Source organism: Pseudorasbora parva, chromosome 7 (genome assembly GCF_024679245.1).
Source record: "Pseudorasbora parva isolate DD20220531a chromosome 7, ASM2467924v1, whole genome shotgun sequence".
Lineage (NCBI taxonomy): Eukaryota > Metazoa > Chordata > Actinopteri > Cypriniformes > Gobionidae > Pseudorasbora > Pseudorasbora parva.
In genome coordinates, this window is record NC_090178.1 from 33339385 (window position 1) to 33358114 (window position 18730).

General features: G+C 38.4%; 1 protein-coding gene and 1 pseudogene across 9 annotated transcripts in view; both read left to right on the plus strand.

Annotated features, from left to right (window-relative positions):
* Nucleotides 1-3547: 3547 nt before the first annotated feature.
* The window catches only part of fam131bb (family with sequence similarity 131 member Bb), a 75231-nt gene continuing 60048 nt past the window's right edge, over nt 3548-18730 (plus strand). For 8 of the 9 annotated variants that reach the window (XM_067449118.1, XM_067449120.1, XM_067449121.1 and 5 more), the window contains exon 1: nt 3548-3686. In XM_067449118.1, the coding sequence (XP_067305219.1) occupies nt 3659-3686 (28 nt within the window). In that variant the 5' untranslated portion in view covers nt 3548-3658. The remainder of the gene's footprint in view (nt 3687-18730) is intronic. The other variant, XM_067449126.1, reaches the window with a different exon arrangement.
* LOC137083991 (5S ribosomal RNA) lies at nt 6648-6764 on the plus strand (annotated as a pseudogene).

The window sequence follows — 18730 nt, forward strand, 5'->3', positions numbered from 1 at the left end:
CCTCCTGGTAGATGCGTACTCGAGGAGTCTTTTGAGGAAAGTGAGCGGGTTGTGTAGGCAGGTTATGAAGCCTCCACGATGGCTCTGGAAGCAGCTGAGGGGACCATGGCAGCTCAGGGAGTTCAGGAAGCCATAGAGACATCTAGGCCACGGCTACACAGGGGTGGGGGTGGTGGGGTGAAAAAGTCGACGCTCTACATTGACTTTGTATTGTGTGAAGCGGTTGCATTGTCCTTTCTGACTTATAACAAAAAAAACAGAACAATGTCTAAAAGCTGATATGACAAGGTTTACAGCAAACAAGCTAAAAAAACACAGAACTAAGTTCTTATAAGCTGTAGACCCCCCCCCCCACACACACACACACACAAAAACGAGCGTGGGACAGGAGGCAGAGTCTTCTCTGGACTCGGGACGGAAGTAGACGGGCAACCAGTCTTGAGCTACAGCGTGATATAGCTGAGGCCACATCAAGATTACACAAAGTGTGGGTCTCCTGCTCTCTGCCCTGAGCTCCTTCCTTTTCTGTGCTCTGACAAAGAACAGACATTAATCATAGCGCACTGAGAGATTGTGTGTGTTAAGGTGTTGACATATTGTATGTTGCTACTGTAAGAGGGGCACTAGGAAATTTGTAAAGAACACTAGCAGAAAACAAAATGGGGGGGAGGGGGGGCATAAGAGGGTTTGTGTGTATGTGAAAGAGAGAGAGTGAGAGAGATTTGAAATCCATTTCTCCTGCTGTATCTCTATCTCCATGATTCTTTAATAGTGATACATGGTATTACACATTCTAAGCATATAAATACAGAGCTATTTTTTTAAAACACAACCTAATGCTTGCAGAAACCCTTATACATTATCATTAAGCCATTATTCCTAATGTGGACTGCTGGATGGATCCCACAGTGCAGGTCATTTTTTGCTATCCTTGTAGGTTGATCTATCCTTCAAGGTCAGTGTGCACTCTGTGGTGAAGGTTGTAAATCGTAGTGTGAACATTTCCCTTTTTATGAGTGTCTGCACTACAAAGAAAAACACGTTTGTGGTTCTGTCTTGGTAGTGACTTCCCATTGACTTGGTTATCTATTTACACTTTTTCCCCCATGATCATTTTCTAGTTATTAATCATAGTTAAAATTACTGTTAATGTGTTAATGGCATTATGAACCATAAATTAACAATACTTTTACAGCATTTATTATTCTTTAATTCATACATTTCATGCTGCATAAATTAGTACATACTGTGAACAAAAACAAATTAACAATAAAAACAATATTTATTTGTATTTATTAATTGCATTTATCATTATCTAGGCCTAGTTAATATTGTTTTGTAATATTAATTACCATTTACCTAGAATGAAAATGCTGTAAAAATGTGTTTATTGTTAGTTTAATACTAATGTTAGCAATTTGAAGCTATACTGTAAAATATTACCTAGATTTTCATTGAGAAACTTTATAGCCACTTTATATTAAGTGGCCTTAACTACTATGCACTAATATATTTATTAATTATTTGATAGATGCACTTATTATGTACATACATGTTTTTACATTGTACTTAAACATAACCATACCACCATGTCCCTAAATTTACCAGTATCCCACCTCAATATCCGAAAAAGTGTTTTGGAATACAATATGAACATAATACGTACATTGTACTTATTTATTTTTATGTAAGTACATAGTAGTTAAGGCCACATAATATGATATATGTATTATTTTAGATTTTAAAATATGTTTATAAATTTGTTTTCTTATTCTCAAGGTGGCATTTGGTCCTCACAATAGAGAGAGAGAGAGAGAGAGAGAGAGAGAGAGAGAGAGAGAGAGAGAGAGAGAGAGAGAGAGAGAGAGAGAGAGAGAGAGAGAGAGAGAGAGATCCTGCTTTCACAGTCTAGCAATTTACATACATTATTATCTACAGATCAAAATTCTAATTAATTCGATCAGGACAAATTCATTGTCTCATATGATAGGGCATGCCACTTTACAAAGCCATACTGAATCACATTAGAACACAAACACACACAAACACACACACACACACACTCGCACACACACACACACACACACACACACACACACACACACACACACACACACACACACACACACACACACACACACACACACACACACACACACACACACACAGATCTGAGAGATGATAATCTATAAATAGCCCGGGCACAGTAGCCTACAACTCTCCAGGATTGGGTAGATTACAGCTGGACTGCTGCGTCTAGCCATCTTTTTGTGTACATACAGAATTAACCATCCCCCTCCCTTCATCTCTCTCTCTCTCTCTCTCTCTCTCTCTCTCTCTCTCTCTCTCTCTCTCTCTCTCTGCCTAAATTTCATTTTGTGTACCTCTTCCCACCCGCACCTCTCATTCTCTCCTCTCATTGCCCCTTTCTTTTACTCTCTTCCACTTTCAATCTTATTGTTTCACTTTAAATACTTAATCATCTCATCGTTAAACAGTTCTGTTTGAAAACCTCAATCCCTCCATCTCTCCCTGGCTGAACTCAAGGAGAAACGGATTGACCCTCCCTCTTTTATACTCAGTCTGCATCACTGAGCTTATGACAAATACATAGAGAAACAGCCCAGTGCATGTATTATACATGCGAAAGAGAGAAAAGCAAAGATAAAGACATCACCTCATGGTAATTAAACGAATGGTCAGGATGGAAAGAAGGGCAGGAAAAAGCAGAGAGAAACAGATAGAGTGGGCAGAAATGATCTCCAGATAACAAAGCCACTCCTCCTGTGTGTGTTTTTACCACCAAGACAGAGGGAGGGACCAGGGTGAACACATTGACAGGAGCTTTCGAGTTTTGAGAGCCTAACAGGAATATCCCGTGGCGAGATCTCATGATTTTCCAGTATTGCGGTAATGAATGTTTGTGTGAGTTTGGTTCAGTGGTCAGGGCAGAGAAAGAGAAAGAGAGAGAGACATCTGTACTGCATTGTGAGAGCTCTAGTGGTACGGGCCGAGAGAATCCCAGCCACGCAGGCAATAACAGTGCAACCTGTGCGACACACACACGTTTGTTTTTGTGAAATGTGGGGACTGCCCCTAAACCTACCCATCACAGGAAACATTCTGCATTTTTACTTTCTTAAAAAAATCATCCTGTATGATTTGCTAAGCATTTTAAAAAGTGTAGAGATTTTGGCAATGTCCTCATATTTCACACTCTTATTGTAATACCTCCTAGCCTATGTCATACTCATGTTATTATACACACTTGTGTCCTGATATTACACACACAGTGATCTTTGTCTCTTCAATGATGCTTTGTAGGATTAATTGTAAAACACTAGCCTTTTCTAAGTGGACAAAATACATCTAAATAATTATATTTTATATATTAAATAATCTTTCCCCAAACCTAATTCATTGCTTAAAATGAGTATGATAACAACTGTGTTATAATGTTAATTTCCGACACCTTGAGAGAGAGAGAGAGAGAGAGAGAGAGAGAGAGAGAGAGAGAGAGAGAGAGAGAGAGAGGGAGGGAGCAGCATGAGTGGAGAGAATCAGCAGCCAGAAAAGAGAAAGGAGAGAGAGGAGGAGAGAATGTATGGTGAAAGGCTTGCGCTTCCTTACTTGTATCCAGGGCCTTTGTGAATAAACCATGGGATGTATCGGCTCCCGAACCCTCAGTAAGACCCTCTTCTTTTCTTCTACTTTCTGTCAGGGTGCACGTGAACGTGTGTATTAAGTGTGAGGGGTAATTATCGTGCCGGGAAGGGGGTTGCTGGTGTGTGGCTGGCGATTTTCGCTGCACGTTTGAGATGTGTGAAACGAATTTGGCTGGTGGAGGGAAACGTTGAACATCCGAGCTGTCACATTGTGCGTTCGCTGGCGTGGTCGGGCTTGTGTGTGTGTGTGTGTGAGGAAGAGAGAGGATTCCAACCCACGTCTCATGATTTATGCTACTGCAAGGTCTCTATGAGTGGGAGGCAGAGATGATGGAGCGATGAAACGCAGTGATAGGGCTTGTTTACGGCGATTACAATACAGAGAGTGAACATTTCTATTGTTGGAGATGCTCTCATGGTATCGTGTTGCACATTGAAATCAGAAGGAAAGTGAGATGGAGAGACAGGAAACATGCTGAATTTCATTGCAGTGAGAGGGAGATGGAGAGCGGGATGGAGGGAGGGGTGATACATGCAGGAGAACTGAGAGAAATGTGTGAGGGAGAAGAGGAAATCAGGTTGGGACCATCCTGAATCTACACACTTGAGAAAATCGGAAGTAGCTGGATCGGTGGGGTCGTTTACAATGAAATTAAAATGCTGTCATCATTTATTAACCCTTTTGTCGTTCCATAACATAAAAAAAGGTATTTTGAGAAATATCTTAAATAGTCTATATAGAAGTTGTTCACTCAAGTGTAACCAAAACTGGCTTAAAAATATATTATTTTATGTTCTGCAGAAGAAAGCAAGTCAAAAAGGTTTTGAATAACATGAATGTGAGTAAATTATGTCAAAATAATCATTTTTGGGTGAATTACCACTTTAAATACACTTTAAAATCAAGTATCTGATTTAGAATTACTTTAAAAATGCATTAGGGCATTCCTGAGGAGAATGGTTGGTAAATGGAGGCTTGACATTAATAGAATCATTTATTTTTCACTTAGTATTTCATACAGACTGCAATATTTATATGCTTTTAAACCAGATCACATCATTGATTTGGTGCCTTTCCTTAAAAGGTTTGTGGCATCAGATTCTATTGGTCTGATAGACAATATTTCAACAGCAACTATTCTTGCTGTTCTAGAAACATTATCTAATATATGCTTATGCTTATTTATCTAATATATGCTTATGTATGGCTTTTACTAATACTTTTACCTGGTCAGATTTATTGATAAAAGACAGTAAGCAATATAGACAGCTAAATTCTTCCTAATTTGTCCAAAGCTAACATTCGAGAAGATTAGACAAAACATAAAATATATATAAATAAATATATATTAATTATAACTTTTTAAAAATGTATTATTATTTATTATATATTTTATTGTAATAATTACTTTCCCGGTTCCTTTTAATGTGGGTACAGGCAAGAAGATATCTCATAACTATGTTGTTTATTAATAAATTGAGTATGAATATTATTGTATAACATTTACTTTATAATATTTTAGAATAGTGTGTAATAATATTATTGGTTATTAAGGATAATAATTAATGATATCCATATAAGAGGACAACTGCAACATATTTCTTATTAAGTGTTGATAAAGGAGTACCTTATTGATGGAGCTGTGGTTGGGAAACACTGCATTAGATGCTTTTTGACACCGTTTAAGTTTTAGATGCATTGTATCATGGGAAGTGGTGCAGAACAAACTGACTTTGTCCCAGAACAGTCACGCAAACGTTCAACATCAGCACTACAGTACATTAAACCTCAGATGCAGAAACTGTGTCAAACTTCTCTTGCTGGGCCACCTGCCTCACATCCACACGAGAGAAGGAAAGAGAGCGAGAGAGAGGCACGGGGGGGGGGGGGGGGGGGGGGATGGAAAAGAGAGGAGGGAGGGTTTGATAAATAGTGTTTGTAACACAGCGCAGCACTAAAATGGAGGTCAACACGCTGTGCGGGAACGGTACACATTCTGTTTTGAGGTACATAATCAAGAGCCGGAATCAATTCAGTCAAATTATTCATGGCATACTGTGAACCTAATTTTTTTAAGTAAGTGGTTCTGTACTTTTACATAAAAGTCCTTCTATATGCACAAGCAAATAGAGGCTTCTCCATTCAACTTCACTAAAAAAAGTCTGTGATCATCATACAAATATTACACACACACAGTCATGCCACAATGCCTTAGCAGTGGTTTTCAATCCTGGTCCTGGGGACCCACCACTCTCCACATTTTGTATGTCTCCCTTATTTAACACACCTGATTCAGATCATCAGCTCATTAGTAAAGAGCTTCATCAACCGAACTAAGAGAAACACAAAATGTGTTTTGTCTGGTGGGTCCCCAGGACCTGCAGAATTGAAAACCACTGCCTTAGTGAGAATTCAAATAAACTTAAATAGTTAGGAGAAAAACAGATGTGCATCAATATATTGGATCCATGGGTCTTAAAGGGTTACTTCAGCGATTAGCATATGGCTTTCTATCAGCCAGACTGAAAATGCGGCAGACTGAACACGCGCTGAGAACTACTGCCGTGAGCATGGGCGCGTTTACCTCAGCTCTCATCAACGAGAGCTCATTCAGCTCATCAGGATGCGTGTAATCTGACTCCTGCTGCGTTTGTGCTGACACTTCCTCAGCGGCTAAATCACAATATATTGAACACACACGTTTAGTTTTTTATTGTAGTATCTGTTCTCTAACTGAACTGATTTTATGAAGATGAACGCGGTGGTGGGAAAGTAAAAGTGATTCAGTAGCGGTGGCTTTCGGAGTGGCCTCACAGGGCAGCGAAGCATTCTGGGAATTGTAGTCTTTCGTCTTTTCTTAGTCTAAGAAAGCACCGAATTCAAAAATAATTTCACATTCCTACTACATTAATGACCCAGTTTAAATACAGATTAATCTTCCCAGCACTGAAGTACCCTTTTAAATGACAGCAGCTTATATAGCCAGCAGCCATATCGCCCTGCAGCCCAAGACTGGTTTCCCACTGAAGCTAAGCAGGGCTGAGCCTGGTCAGTACCTGGATGGGAGACCAAATGGGAAAACCAGGTAGCTGCTGGTAGAGGTGTTAGTGAGGCCAGCAGGGGGTGCTCACCCTGTGGTCTGTGTGGGTCCTAACACCCCAGTATAGTGATGGGGACACTATACTGTCAAAGAGCACCGTCCTTCAGATGAGACGTTAAACCGAGGTCCGGACTCTCTGTGGTCGTTAAAAATCCCAGGATGTCCTTTCGATAAAGAGTAGGGGTGTAACCCCGGCATCCTGGCCAAATTTGCCCATTGGCCTCTGTCCATCATGGCCTCCTAACAATCCCCATATCCTGATTGGCTTAATCACTCTGTCTCCTCTCCACCAATCAGCTGGTGTGCGGTGAGCGTTCTGGCGCAAAATGGCTGCCGTCGCATCATCCAGGTGGATGCTGCACATTGGTGGTGGTTGAGGAGATTCCCCCCTTCTATATGTAAAGCGCTTTGGGTGTCTAGAAAAGTGCTATATAAATGTAATGAATTATTATTATTATTATTATTATTATTATATACCTGCTGTTGAAAGAGAAATTGATAACAAAGAGAAATTCACTTGGTTTTGACTGAAAAACTATTGCAGCTTTTTAAAAAAAGATCAATGTATTGTAATTCATACAGTGAAGTGTTTTATTTTTCTTTATAAAACGTTTAATTGATTCTGATTGGTCAATAGCTGTGTTTTAAAGAGGTTATACGGGACTTCACTGTCAGTCGGTGGCAGAGGGGGGGGGGGGGGGGGGTCGGGGAGTCTTTCCAACGTGTTTTCGCTTCGGTGAGTAATGTAGCCAATCACAGAGATGTTTGTTGATTTCTTGAACGCAATGGCCAATCTTGAAGTTAGAAACCACTCACCGCTCGAGTTTTTGTCCAGCTGAGTTCTGCATATGCGCAAATCCTCTCTAACTAAATATAGACATTATGTAAATAAGAGATTAATTAAGTCGTCAGCTTCACTGATTAATATAACGGAACTTTGTGAGATCGCGATCATTAAATGAGTGACAGCTTTTAGTGATTATAAAGGGAGCGCTTTTTGATCCTGTCACGTCACCAAACTAAGAATCAAGACCAACCAAAGTGACAGGATTACAATAAATAGTAAACATCCTTGAGTGGTAAAAACTAATGTGTTTATTATTATTCTTTTTTGGAAACTATGAATGTTAGTTTTTGTACAGGATTGGATCTTCATACAGAGGCATTGAGTACAATTTTAAGATACCTACATGAATGTTTACACAGGTACTTTAGTAATAATGTAAGTAAAATCTGAACAGAGTCAAAAGAGTGGCTCTTCATACACTATTTCTGGGTAGAGTAAAGCAGACAGTATAGTATGAGACAATCATCATCAGTATCAGTGTCTGCAGTGTAGGATTCTGGGTGTTTACCACTTTCTCTGCCCAGCTCTGTAGCCCAATATCGATTTGTAAAGTGAAGCCATGTGATATGAAGCCAGTGGACGCCATAAAAGACTGGACACACTCTCATCCTGGATCCTGCTGAGATCAATGTAGTAAATGATTCAAAACAAACAAAGCACATACAGCTTAGTACTGCTATACTGCAAATAAAGCTTTATAATTTTTTTGCAATAAGCGATTTGTTGCAGAAATGTGTGGGCTTATGAGATGCATTTTTTTTTTGCACCCATTATCACAGTCTCACCACAAATACTTAAAAGCAGCATTTACTATTCATCATAGTATCAATAAATTAGATTTGTGTGCATTTATAAGATACGTGATCACCAAAAAAATGCTGTCCTGGGTACATATTGATTTCATAATTTAATGGTGCAGCATTTCAAACATGCAATTTATCCTTTTAACAGAGAGCAATAACTTTGAATTACTTTGAAAGCTTGTTGTTTGAAAGCTGCTTGTTGGTCTTTTTTCATTATCTTTGGCTCTAGTTTATTATTATGCCTAAAATCACTTGACAGTATGTCTGTCACGGTTACATTAGTTTCTGAATGTTTTAGTTTGGCTTTCCCCATTTCTGTTTGCCTGAGTTCTTCCTTGTTTTCCTTGTCTGTTTCTGATTATGTTATGCACAACAAAAATTCAAATGTACTTGCCAGCAGTCCACCTGCTCTTTTCCCAAGTTCACCACTAGATGGCAGCGCGCTAGCCAAACTGACCCGAAACAACCGGCAAATGTGACAACAACATAGACGAACAAAATGGATAAAGCAGTTGAATCTCACTCAAGATGCCCAAAACGAATTAATAAAGAGAGGAGTAGAAGTGAAATTTGTAATTACTTTGCTTATAAAACTGATGAAGAACCATCAAAGCTAACGTTAGCCAAGAAACATCTGTCACTATTCTGACTTTAAAGCCCATTTTTCAAGTTGAAGATCACTGTGAATGAACGTGTAGATAAATAGTATAGGAACTCGACGTGCGTGAAGAAATTAATCATAAATGTGCATTAAAACAGTTTTTTAAAAGAAATTGTGAGTAAAATTACTTCCGTTGTGAAAAACGCTTTGATCGGAAGTGACGCAACGGCCGGTAAACATCGTCTCTTTGTAATGGAGTCAGACAGCGAAGAGGTTGCAGTTGGGATAAATGTCAACTCTTACGATGGGCTATTGCCGTATATTTACGAGCCGCCTAGGCGAGAGAGGGGTCAGGGAGAGTTAAGGGGAAGGATAAATGGACAGAGGAGAGAGATAGAGTTGTGGTGTGAGGAGAATCGGTTGAGAATTGGGCAGGTGTCACACAGCGTTTCCGGCAAATACACGGATAATGCTACGTACACGTTGCGGCATTAGTTTCGGCTTTTGTTCACACAGCGCTCGTCCCGGTAATCAATCCCGGGACGTGGTTGCTTTCACACAGAAGGCGACCCGGCAATGTTCCGGGAATATTGCGGGTCCGACGCTTGGTGAGTGGCCACAGGGTATAGGTAATTGTGGCTTACGTTGTTGTCTCCATGTTTATCACATTGCAGTATCTTTAATAAATCATATTTAGCAATATTGTTGTCGACTTTGTTGTTTTTCAAGCATCCATGTAGATTGTCACCATCTATGCCAGCAATATGTGTCTTAAAATAATTAATTTAGATCCCAGATTTTAAATGAATGTTGTAGGATGTAGGCTATAGCTTACATCTGTGACGGTCAGATAGGGGGGATAGACATTCTGTGCATTTCTACACAACATAGTTTATCGTGAAATTTTGTAGAAATTGCTAGCTGATGTTTAATCAGTAACTGCTTTTAGACCTAGGTGTCCGCATGTTCTCCTTCTGCAGTTGGTTATTATTGCATTTAGGCCGTAAGTTATATCTGAACAACATAACCGGACAGCTGGAATTCCGAGCTTAGTCGGCTGTTATACTACTACACCTCTTAGTATTTCCGACGGACATAAGTTACTGCAAATGAGCTCACAATGTACTGTGGAGTACGTGTATGAAAGCAGTTAGTCTTTCGGCTAGGACGGGAATATGCTGTTCATGTAAATACAGTCATTGTAACAAGGATCTTTTATTGATTCACCATTGCGACAACAGAATTCACCATTGTGACAACTCAAACCTACTATAACTATAATTACGATAACGACAATCTCTATTTTCTGTTTCCATCTCTCAAGACTATAAACCCACAATGAGAGCCAGGGCTGCAGCGCCTATGTTTGCCTGTCGTTACATCATATGACGCGTTCTCTGGGAAAAGGCGGGTTTTTGGAGCGTAGCTTAGAACAGGCACTTTTTTTCTTAATTTCTGCGCGTGGGTGTTGTAAAACATATGTATTCTTATGTATGTCTTTTTAAATTGACATTTTCATACAATATTCTGTATAAAATTAGTTATAAAATTAAATTGAAAGATGGCCTTTAAGACTTCTTAAGAGATCGACAGGTCAGTGGATCATTCAAACCATCTCATTTAGACATTTATTTTCTTTTTACACTGATCAACGCACATACATAGCCTAACATAAGATCGAATATCACAAAATCTCCAGCTTTAATTTCAACTAATGACATTTAGATCTCAAAATATTTGCATGCGTACTATTGCACTATTTACATTCACTTTAGACACAACCGACTGTGTTTATGTGAATACTCACTAAAGACGGACATTTTTACATAATTCTGTGTATTTGACTGTTTAAGGAAACTTAATTTGTAATGTGCGAGCTCTAAGTTACAGGTGTGTGTGTCGTTGGTATTCAAGCTCCTATCCTATGTAAGTTATTACGAAATGCTATAAAATCACTTGCATGTTCAAATGATTTCCGTTCTCCATCCCGAGACGAACGTGAAGATGTTGAATCGGACCGCGCAGATTGCTTAAGTGTAGGTGCGCTGTCTTTTGAAACCAGAAGCAATTTGCTAATTTTGAGAGATTTTTGCTGCAATTATTTCTCACAAGAAAGTTTTCCAATTTCTTATTTGATGTGATTAGCTTTGCTGATTAATTTGCTAATAAACATTTCCCACTTTATAAACTCAAAACTTGCATAATTGTACTCATTCGCGTGCAATACACCCGCGCTAATATCAGACCGTGTGGTATCGATTTAATATCGGTACTTTGGTATTAGATAGTACCGTACCGAAGCCAAAATTGTGGTATCGAGCCATCCCTACGATAGAGTGTCCAAAGTTCTGAAGTAGAGCAAGTAAATGAGAAACATCATACAGAAGCAATTTTACTTCTGTAATGTGGAGTGAAATTAGGTATTTAGCCAGGTTTTATTCGTGATGAATTGATTCAGAATCTGCTCAGAGTTGGAATGTGGGTTTGAAAAAGCAGTGATTTGGCTAATGGTTCAGTCAAAAATACAAATTCTGTCATCCTTTACATACCCTCAGGTCATTACAAACCTGGAATATTCTTTTAATAAATAAAAAAAGATACTTTGAACAAACATGATTGGAACCCAGTGACTTTTATTATATGGACAAACATTTTTAAAAAGTATTTTGTGTGTGACAGAAGAAAGTCATAAAAGTTTAGAACAACATGAGGGTGAGTAAATGTATTTTTGGTGGGTGAACTATCATTTTAACACAGGAAAGGGAAAGTTATTTCAGAGGAAGATGCATCAATGAATCACACAATAATATTTGAAAGGAAAAAAAAAGAAATAGTGATTTTTTTTTGTTTCATGTTATCCATGTCAAACATGTATGAAACATGGAAACAATACATGAACAAAAATACCTTTATACATTTCCAGTTTAAACAACAGAAGCCTGCACAGAACTAATACGCTTGAACCACATTATACCTGAGATTTGAATGTATGGATGAGCAGGGCTGAATGAGTGAGGGCTGTTGTGCATCTGGCATGTACGCTCAGCAGTTTCTGAACTAGAGCAGCATGCTGTGGGCTTTGGCACGAGTCCGCAGCGAGAGCTTCATAATGATCCCCTTGCTGCTGTGTCTCCAGCTGCCTGACTCAGCAAATAATAAAGCAAATAACACACGCACACATTCAGAATCCAGACTGGGAATACGCTTTGTATTAAAATGTTCACTATAGTAAATAAGTGAATGAGTGTGCCTTGGGCATGGAGCTTAAGTTACTGGTCATGTAGTAATGTCATACTCAACATGCAAAGTGTGGTTTATTCCAAGGACTAAACTCTCTGCAAGAGTTTTATTGTTCTTTAGGGAAGGTTATGACTCCTAACTGGGTTTGAATGTATGTGGGTAGAGCAGATTTTCATATCAACCTTATGAAGTCAGCCAGTAGATAGAAAAGTCAGAGTGGTCAAATCTTTTATAATATAAATAATTAATAATATTAATTAATAATTCATTAATATATATATATATGTGTGTGTGTGTATATATATATATATATATATATATATATATATATATATATATATATATATATATATATAAATTATTTATATTATAAAATATTTGCTTTTATAATGTACATATGGCTCATAGTGTGATATGGAGCTCATTCTCAGGTAGGAAAAAACTGCTCAATTTTATCCAGAGGACCAAACTGAGCAAAAATATGCAGTTTGGTGCAATTGATGATATGTATATGTCCACAAAATAAGACAAAATCGATGAGAACTTTATAAGAGCTAGCTAATTTTTTTACTGTATGTTTTCCAATAATATGTCTTAGTAAGATGATATTTAAATGCTTAGTGAAAGCTCTGTAGTTTTTATTGTGGGGGCAAAACTTATAATGCAATGCAATACAATGGTAGATGTACAAATAAATTATCCTCAAAATCCTGATGTATTATATTTGACACTCATATTTTAAAAGGAATAAATATTTTAAAAAATGTATGCTTAGTTGCTTTATTCCAGTAAGTTTTCATCTTGAAATACTATTAACAATATAAAAGTTAATCTTATGTCAAACTTTAGGTGGACATTTTTACAATTATACTAAAAGGCCTTTTACTTGAAAAAAAAAAACAGAAGGCATGTAAAGTAATAGATTGTTTCAGCAAAGTTTGGAACATATTGATTTATTGAATCTAGAGACCTTAGAATTTTTTGTTCCAAATATGATAAAGTAGGCTGTATAGGGTTAATTAGTTTTTGGAAGCTTTCTAAGCCATTCATTATTAATTAAATATATTTTACGTGTTTTTGATATTGCTGACTTCTTCACTTTATGGTAGCATATACCTTAGAGGCATTCAGTTGTGAGTGCACTTCAAGAAATTAAATCATTTTTGTCACGTCCAAATGAAGCCATGAAAAGTTAACATGAGACGCCCTTCACAGCCCAATTAGTTTATGCCAAATATGCCATGTGGATTTTCAACTAGAAAAAAACAACATTGGGCAGAACTTTATCCATTAAGAATTGATGGGATAATTGATGGGACTATGAAAAGTTAACAATGCATGAACAGAGCCAGGTGGCTGGAGGAGAAGGGGTGGAAAATAAGAGGGATCTTAAGGTAATCTGAACTTGTTGTTATATTTGTAATCCCTCCTTTTCAAACCACCCGCTCCAAGCGGGACTCAAACCCGGGTCTGCCAGCATTAGTCCGACGCTCTAACAAGGAGGCTAAAGGCTGCAACCTCTAGTTTCAGTCTCTAGAGCATCTCTTGAGTTCAGAAGAGTGAAGTTTGCTTGCACAGCAACTACTAGCTGGCCTCTGTTCCACCCACCCTCCTAAACCTCACTCCCATCCGGGTCACGGCACCAATGTAAAACCGCCTGCTCCAAGCGGAACTCGAACCCAGGTCTGCCGGCATGAGAGATGTTCTAACAAGGAGGCTAAATGTATATTTGAATAAATCAATGATTCTAAAGGTTTTATTTGTCATCTCATTCACAGTGCTGATTGCCTGCACAACGCTGAAACAAATACGAACCCTTAACCCTGACTTACACCATAACCTTGACCTTAGTAGAGTTGGTTGCATATCCTGATAAATAGTTTAATAATTTTTCACATTTATGATCCATCCATAATTTTCCTGAACTCAATCCATGAAGTCTGACCTTTCCTTGACAGATGACTGCTTGATTTAGTTGACCTATAAAATCGGCTTGTGGGGGGTAACGTTATACGCTTAACTGGGGAAGCAATAAGACTTGTGAAGCTGTGGTTTACAATGAATTTGGAACATTGTTAGACACGACTTGGAGTGGAGCTGTTAAAAATTCAACATAAATCACGGCTTCATGAGGCGTACTGCTTTTAGAAAATGGTTATTCCACATACCTGGCAAGATATTAAAAAAAAAAAAAAATTGTAATGCTATTAAAAAAATGTCCCCCTGCCAAGCAATGTAGTTCTTCAGAAGCGGAATGGTTGCCAAGAAACACACAGAAGCAGTGGCGCAGAAATCCTGATGTAATGTAGTCACAGGTGTGTGTTTATAGAGTAACTTACAATGTCTTTGAATGCGGCTCAACCAATCATAATCAAAGTCATTGAAGGATATAAATCTATCAGTTATAAATCGATTAGAACTAGGGATGCACCGATACGATTTTTTGGGGCCGAGACCGTTTTTAACGAACAATTATTGGCCGGTATCAATACCGATATTTGTCACGTGCCCTCTTATTTGAAAATTTGTCATTAAAATAGAGTGTTTTGATCATGTTTTAAAATCAGCAAAGTAAAAAAAAAAAAAAAAAAACATTACACATGAACTTATAGCCTATTTTATTGCTGCATTAGCAAATCATTTAAAAGACTGGATCCACTATTAGTATATATCATGATTTGATTTAATGTACTGACCAACGTTTTATTTATTCATCAAAACCAATTTCGTGCCATTCCGCATTATGCAGTAAATTCTGTTTTTATGACTGGATTCTGTCTGCGTGTCCGCATCGCGGAAATTAATCCTTATGAAAGTTTAGTCCAAGAGTAGTGAGCGATTTTTGTTGTTGTTGTTGTTGTTGATCTTTTGTAGTTTGATAAACATTAAAACACAGACAGTAGCACAGCAGGAATATTACAGTATGACCTTGGATTATGCAGCAGACATTATACATCTCAGTGCCTTCAGGCAGTTCATTACTAAACCATCGATTTGTTATATCGGCCTTTTTCAAGCTATAGCCGATATGCAGATGGTTGTAAATTGATCAAAAATGGCCGATAAATATCATCGGCCGATATCGTATCCCTAATTAAAACTAAAATGACATACATCTGAATTGTTTGGAGGCACAATAGATGTTATTAAAGTCATCGTCTCCCAAAAGAAAGAACCAATTCTGAAGTTTGTGTTGGAGTTCGGGTTTGTGTTTTAGGCATGTTGAGCATGTTGTTTTCTGCACTTTCAAAGAATAAGGACTGAGGCTCGAATTGATACAGCAAAAAATGTTCGTATCAGTGCTGAGGAAACCTCTGGAGCTGAAATTCAGATATGTTAATAGGGGGGCCACCTGACCAATCAGAGAAGAATATGACAGAAAAGAGGGGTTTGGAGAGACCAATATTAACCAAGCTGTATATTATAAAATCAGTGTTTTTTGATCTTGAATGCATTTAAACCTATTGTAGGAGACCTCAAACCAAATTTTGAACCTTTAAAATAGCATAATAGGGACACTTTAAGACTAATTGTTTTAAATAGTTACTTAAATCATAATATAAAAGAAAAATGTTTGTTATGCTTGTTTGAACTAACTTGAGCAATCATTTTACATTAAGAAAAATACTAGGCAGGAGTGAGTGGACTTTAACACATCTCTCGCCTGCATTTGGTCTGAATGTATGGCATCTGGATATTATGTTATGGGACACCCACTTAATGATAGCCTATATTATATAACTAAGAGCACTATCTCTCATAGACACACAAAACTAGCTTTGAATAACAATGGCCTTACAAAGGAAGCTTAACTTAAACCGTGATCCTCAGTGCTGCTGATTGAAGCAATACATGAGTTCCTCAAAAATAATTCATCATTGAGAGCTGCAGTCCTCTTCTGCAGTCGCACATGCATCGAGCAAATGACTGCAATATGTTTAAAGAAATAGATTAATCGCTGTGCTGGTATGCTGCAGAAATAGAGCCTGCCGCAGACAGACGGACGGACATTAATTACACTGGGTCACACCCCTCAGATGGGGAAGCCGATAATCATCATCATCAGCAGCATCCAGTGAATGAGCACAGCATACAGTGGTTTGGCATCTTCTCTCCCAAACACGCGTTTTAATGTTGAAATGAGCTGACAGTCACCGAATCATCCCATGTTGAAGGAATTCCCCTCAGTCTTCCTTCCGTTAAGGGACATTCATAGACAGGCAGAGGCTGATAGCGTCTTTCTTTGCGGCGGTTGTCATAATAACTACAGCTGCAGGAGACACGATGTGGCTGATGCGGGTCCTTCGTTCCGCACGGCCGGGCTTCTCTCTCTCTCTCTCTCTCTCTCTCTCTCTCTCTCTCTCTCTCTCTCTCTCTCTCTCTCTCTCTCTCTCTCTCTCTCTCTCTCTTTCTCTCGTCCCTTCATCTCCTCTTCAGCTTTGTGTTGTTACTAGCAGAGCTGCTCCATGGTTTGGCCGCAGGGGAGGTATCAGAGAAAAGAGAAGCGCTGGGGAAAACGAGTCGGCTCATCGTACAGGATCATGTTCTCGCATGTTATTGCTCCATATGCAGCAACTTTCATTGACAGATTTAAATAATCCCAAATTGTATCTTAGGCTGCACCAAAAGCAAAGAAATAGAGGGAAAAGAATGTGTTCTGGATGTCAGTTAATGCATATGTGGGAGTTTGTTGCAGTAATGATGTGGGGAATGTTTTAGATTGGATATCATTAGCAATGGGAAACCTCAAGCAATGGTGTTGTTAATACTGGGAATCCCAGTGGGAGGTTTGTAAAATGAGAATATAGAAAGCATATTACTAGTTTAATTGATTTGTTTAAGGTCTGGCTATGGTTGTTATGGAAGAAAAGGATCCTGTAAAGCGGTCATGAGAGTGCATTCACTTCCTTTCTAATGCAGAAGAGCGGAAAATGCAAGTGCATGTGAAGCTACATCGTTTGCTGTGTGTACGAAAGTTATGGGTGAACTTTGAGAAGTATTGTAAAGCCTACTGTTGCGGAAAAGTCGAGCATATTTAACATTTAGAATTATTTCAAGTCGTCAAAATTATTTGTATGGCACAGGTGTGGTTGATATGATCAAAATCTTATTTCAAGATAAGAATATAACAATATGACAAATACATTAGAACAAAACAAATGATTTTTCTGGAGTTAGTTTTATTTAACCTGTAGTTTAGTGAAAAATAGGCTATAAGAAATAAAACTGAATAGCCCTCACTCCTATGAATAAAATATAGAATAATTATTATTAAAGATACAAAATATGTTGATTCAAAAGCAGTGAGTGTTTTATTCTTTTGTTGTTTGATTAGTGCTGCATTCCCGCCATGTTGTCATTATTGTAATTACAAGATAACAGCCCGTGATGATCTCTGAGCTGTTCGCATTCTTAGACTCAGAATTATGCCTTTCTGTAGCAACATTATCAAAGCCAAAATGAATCTGCAGTGGCCACTTGGTACGGAGATCCAAGAAAATGTCAAGTTTACATGTTCTTATTAGTTCTATTAGATTTAAATGTTTTTTACAAGTCCGAACCTGTAAGGACAGAGACGGAGGGAATCTTATGCAAGTAAAAGTTTATTAAAATAAATAGCGAGAAAGAGAGAGAAAGAGTCAAAATCCACAATGGGTCTCAGGAACTGTGATGTTGATGCTCAATCCAGATGGATCTCAGGAACACAGATGATGCTCAATCCAGAACGGATCTCAGATGTTGATGCTCAGTAAGAACAAATCTCAGGAACTCAGATGTAGATGCTCAGTCAGAACAAATCTCAGGAACTCAGATGTTCCTGCTCAGTCAGAACGAATCTCAGGAACTCAGATGTTCATGCTCAGTCAGAACAAATCTCAGGAACTCAGATGTTGATACATAATCCAGAACAGGTCTCAGGAATTCAGATGTTGATGAACAGTCCAGAACGGTGAGGAGCACCGTAAATCGCCCAAACGGATCTTGTCTAAAAACGAGACACACCGAAGAGCAGAGGAAAAACATCAATAGTTCACAGATGAGTACAGTACCAAGTTCAAGGTGTAGTCAGCCCCAGTCTAAAAACGAGACTCGTTGACAGTAGAAGAATCCGACTAGTCCACAAGGAAATAATCCACAAGAAAGCGTTGCACAGTGTACTCACAAAAATACCGGGAGAGGGAGCAGAAGCCAAAGGAATTAACAAATTCCCACCGAGTCCTGGAGGAAAAACACAGTGGAAAACAAGAAAACCCGATCAAAGACCAACAATAGTCACACACAGCATGGCAGCAAACACCCAGGAGAAACACAACGAACGCGCACAGAACACAGCACACCTGGACCTTAAATAGAGGGAAACACACAACAGCTGTGGAAAACAATCAGGGATAACGAGAAGGGAGGAGACAGAGTGCACACAGGAACACAAAAGGTAAACACACAAAAAGAACAACCAATCACACTGGGATCCT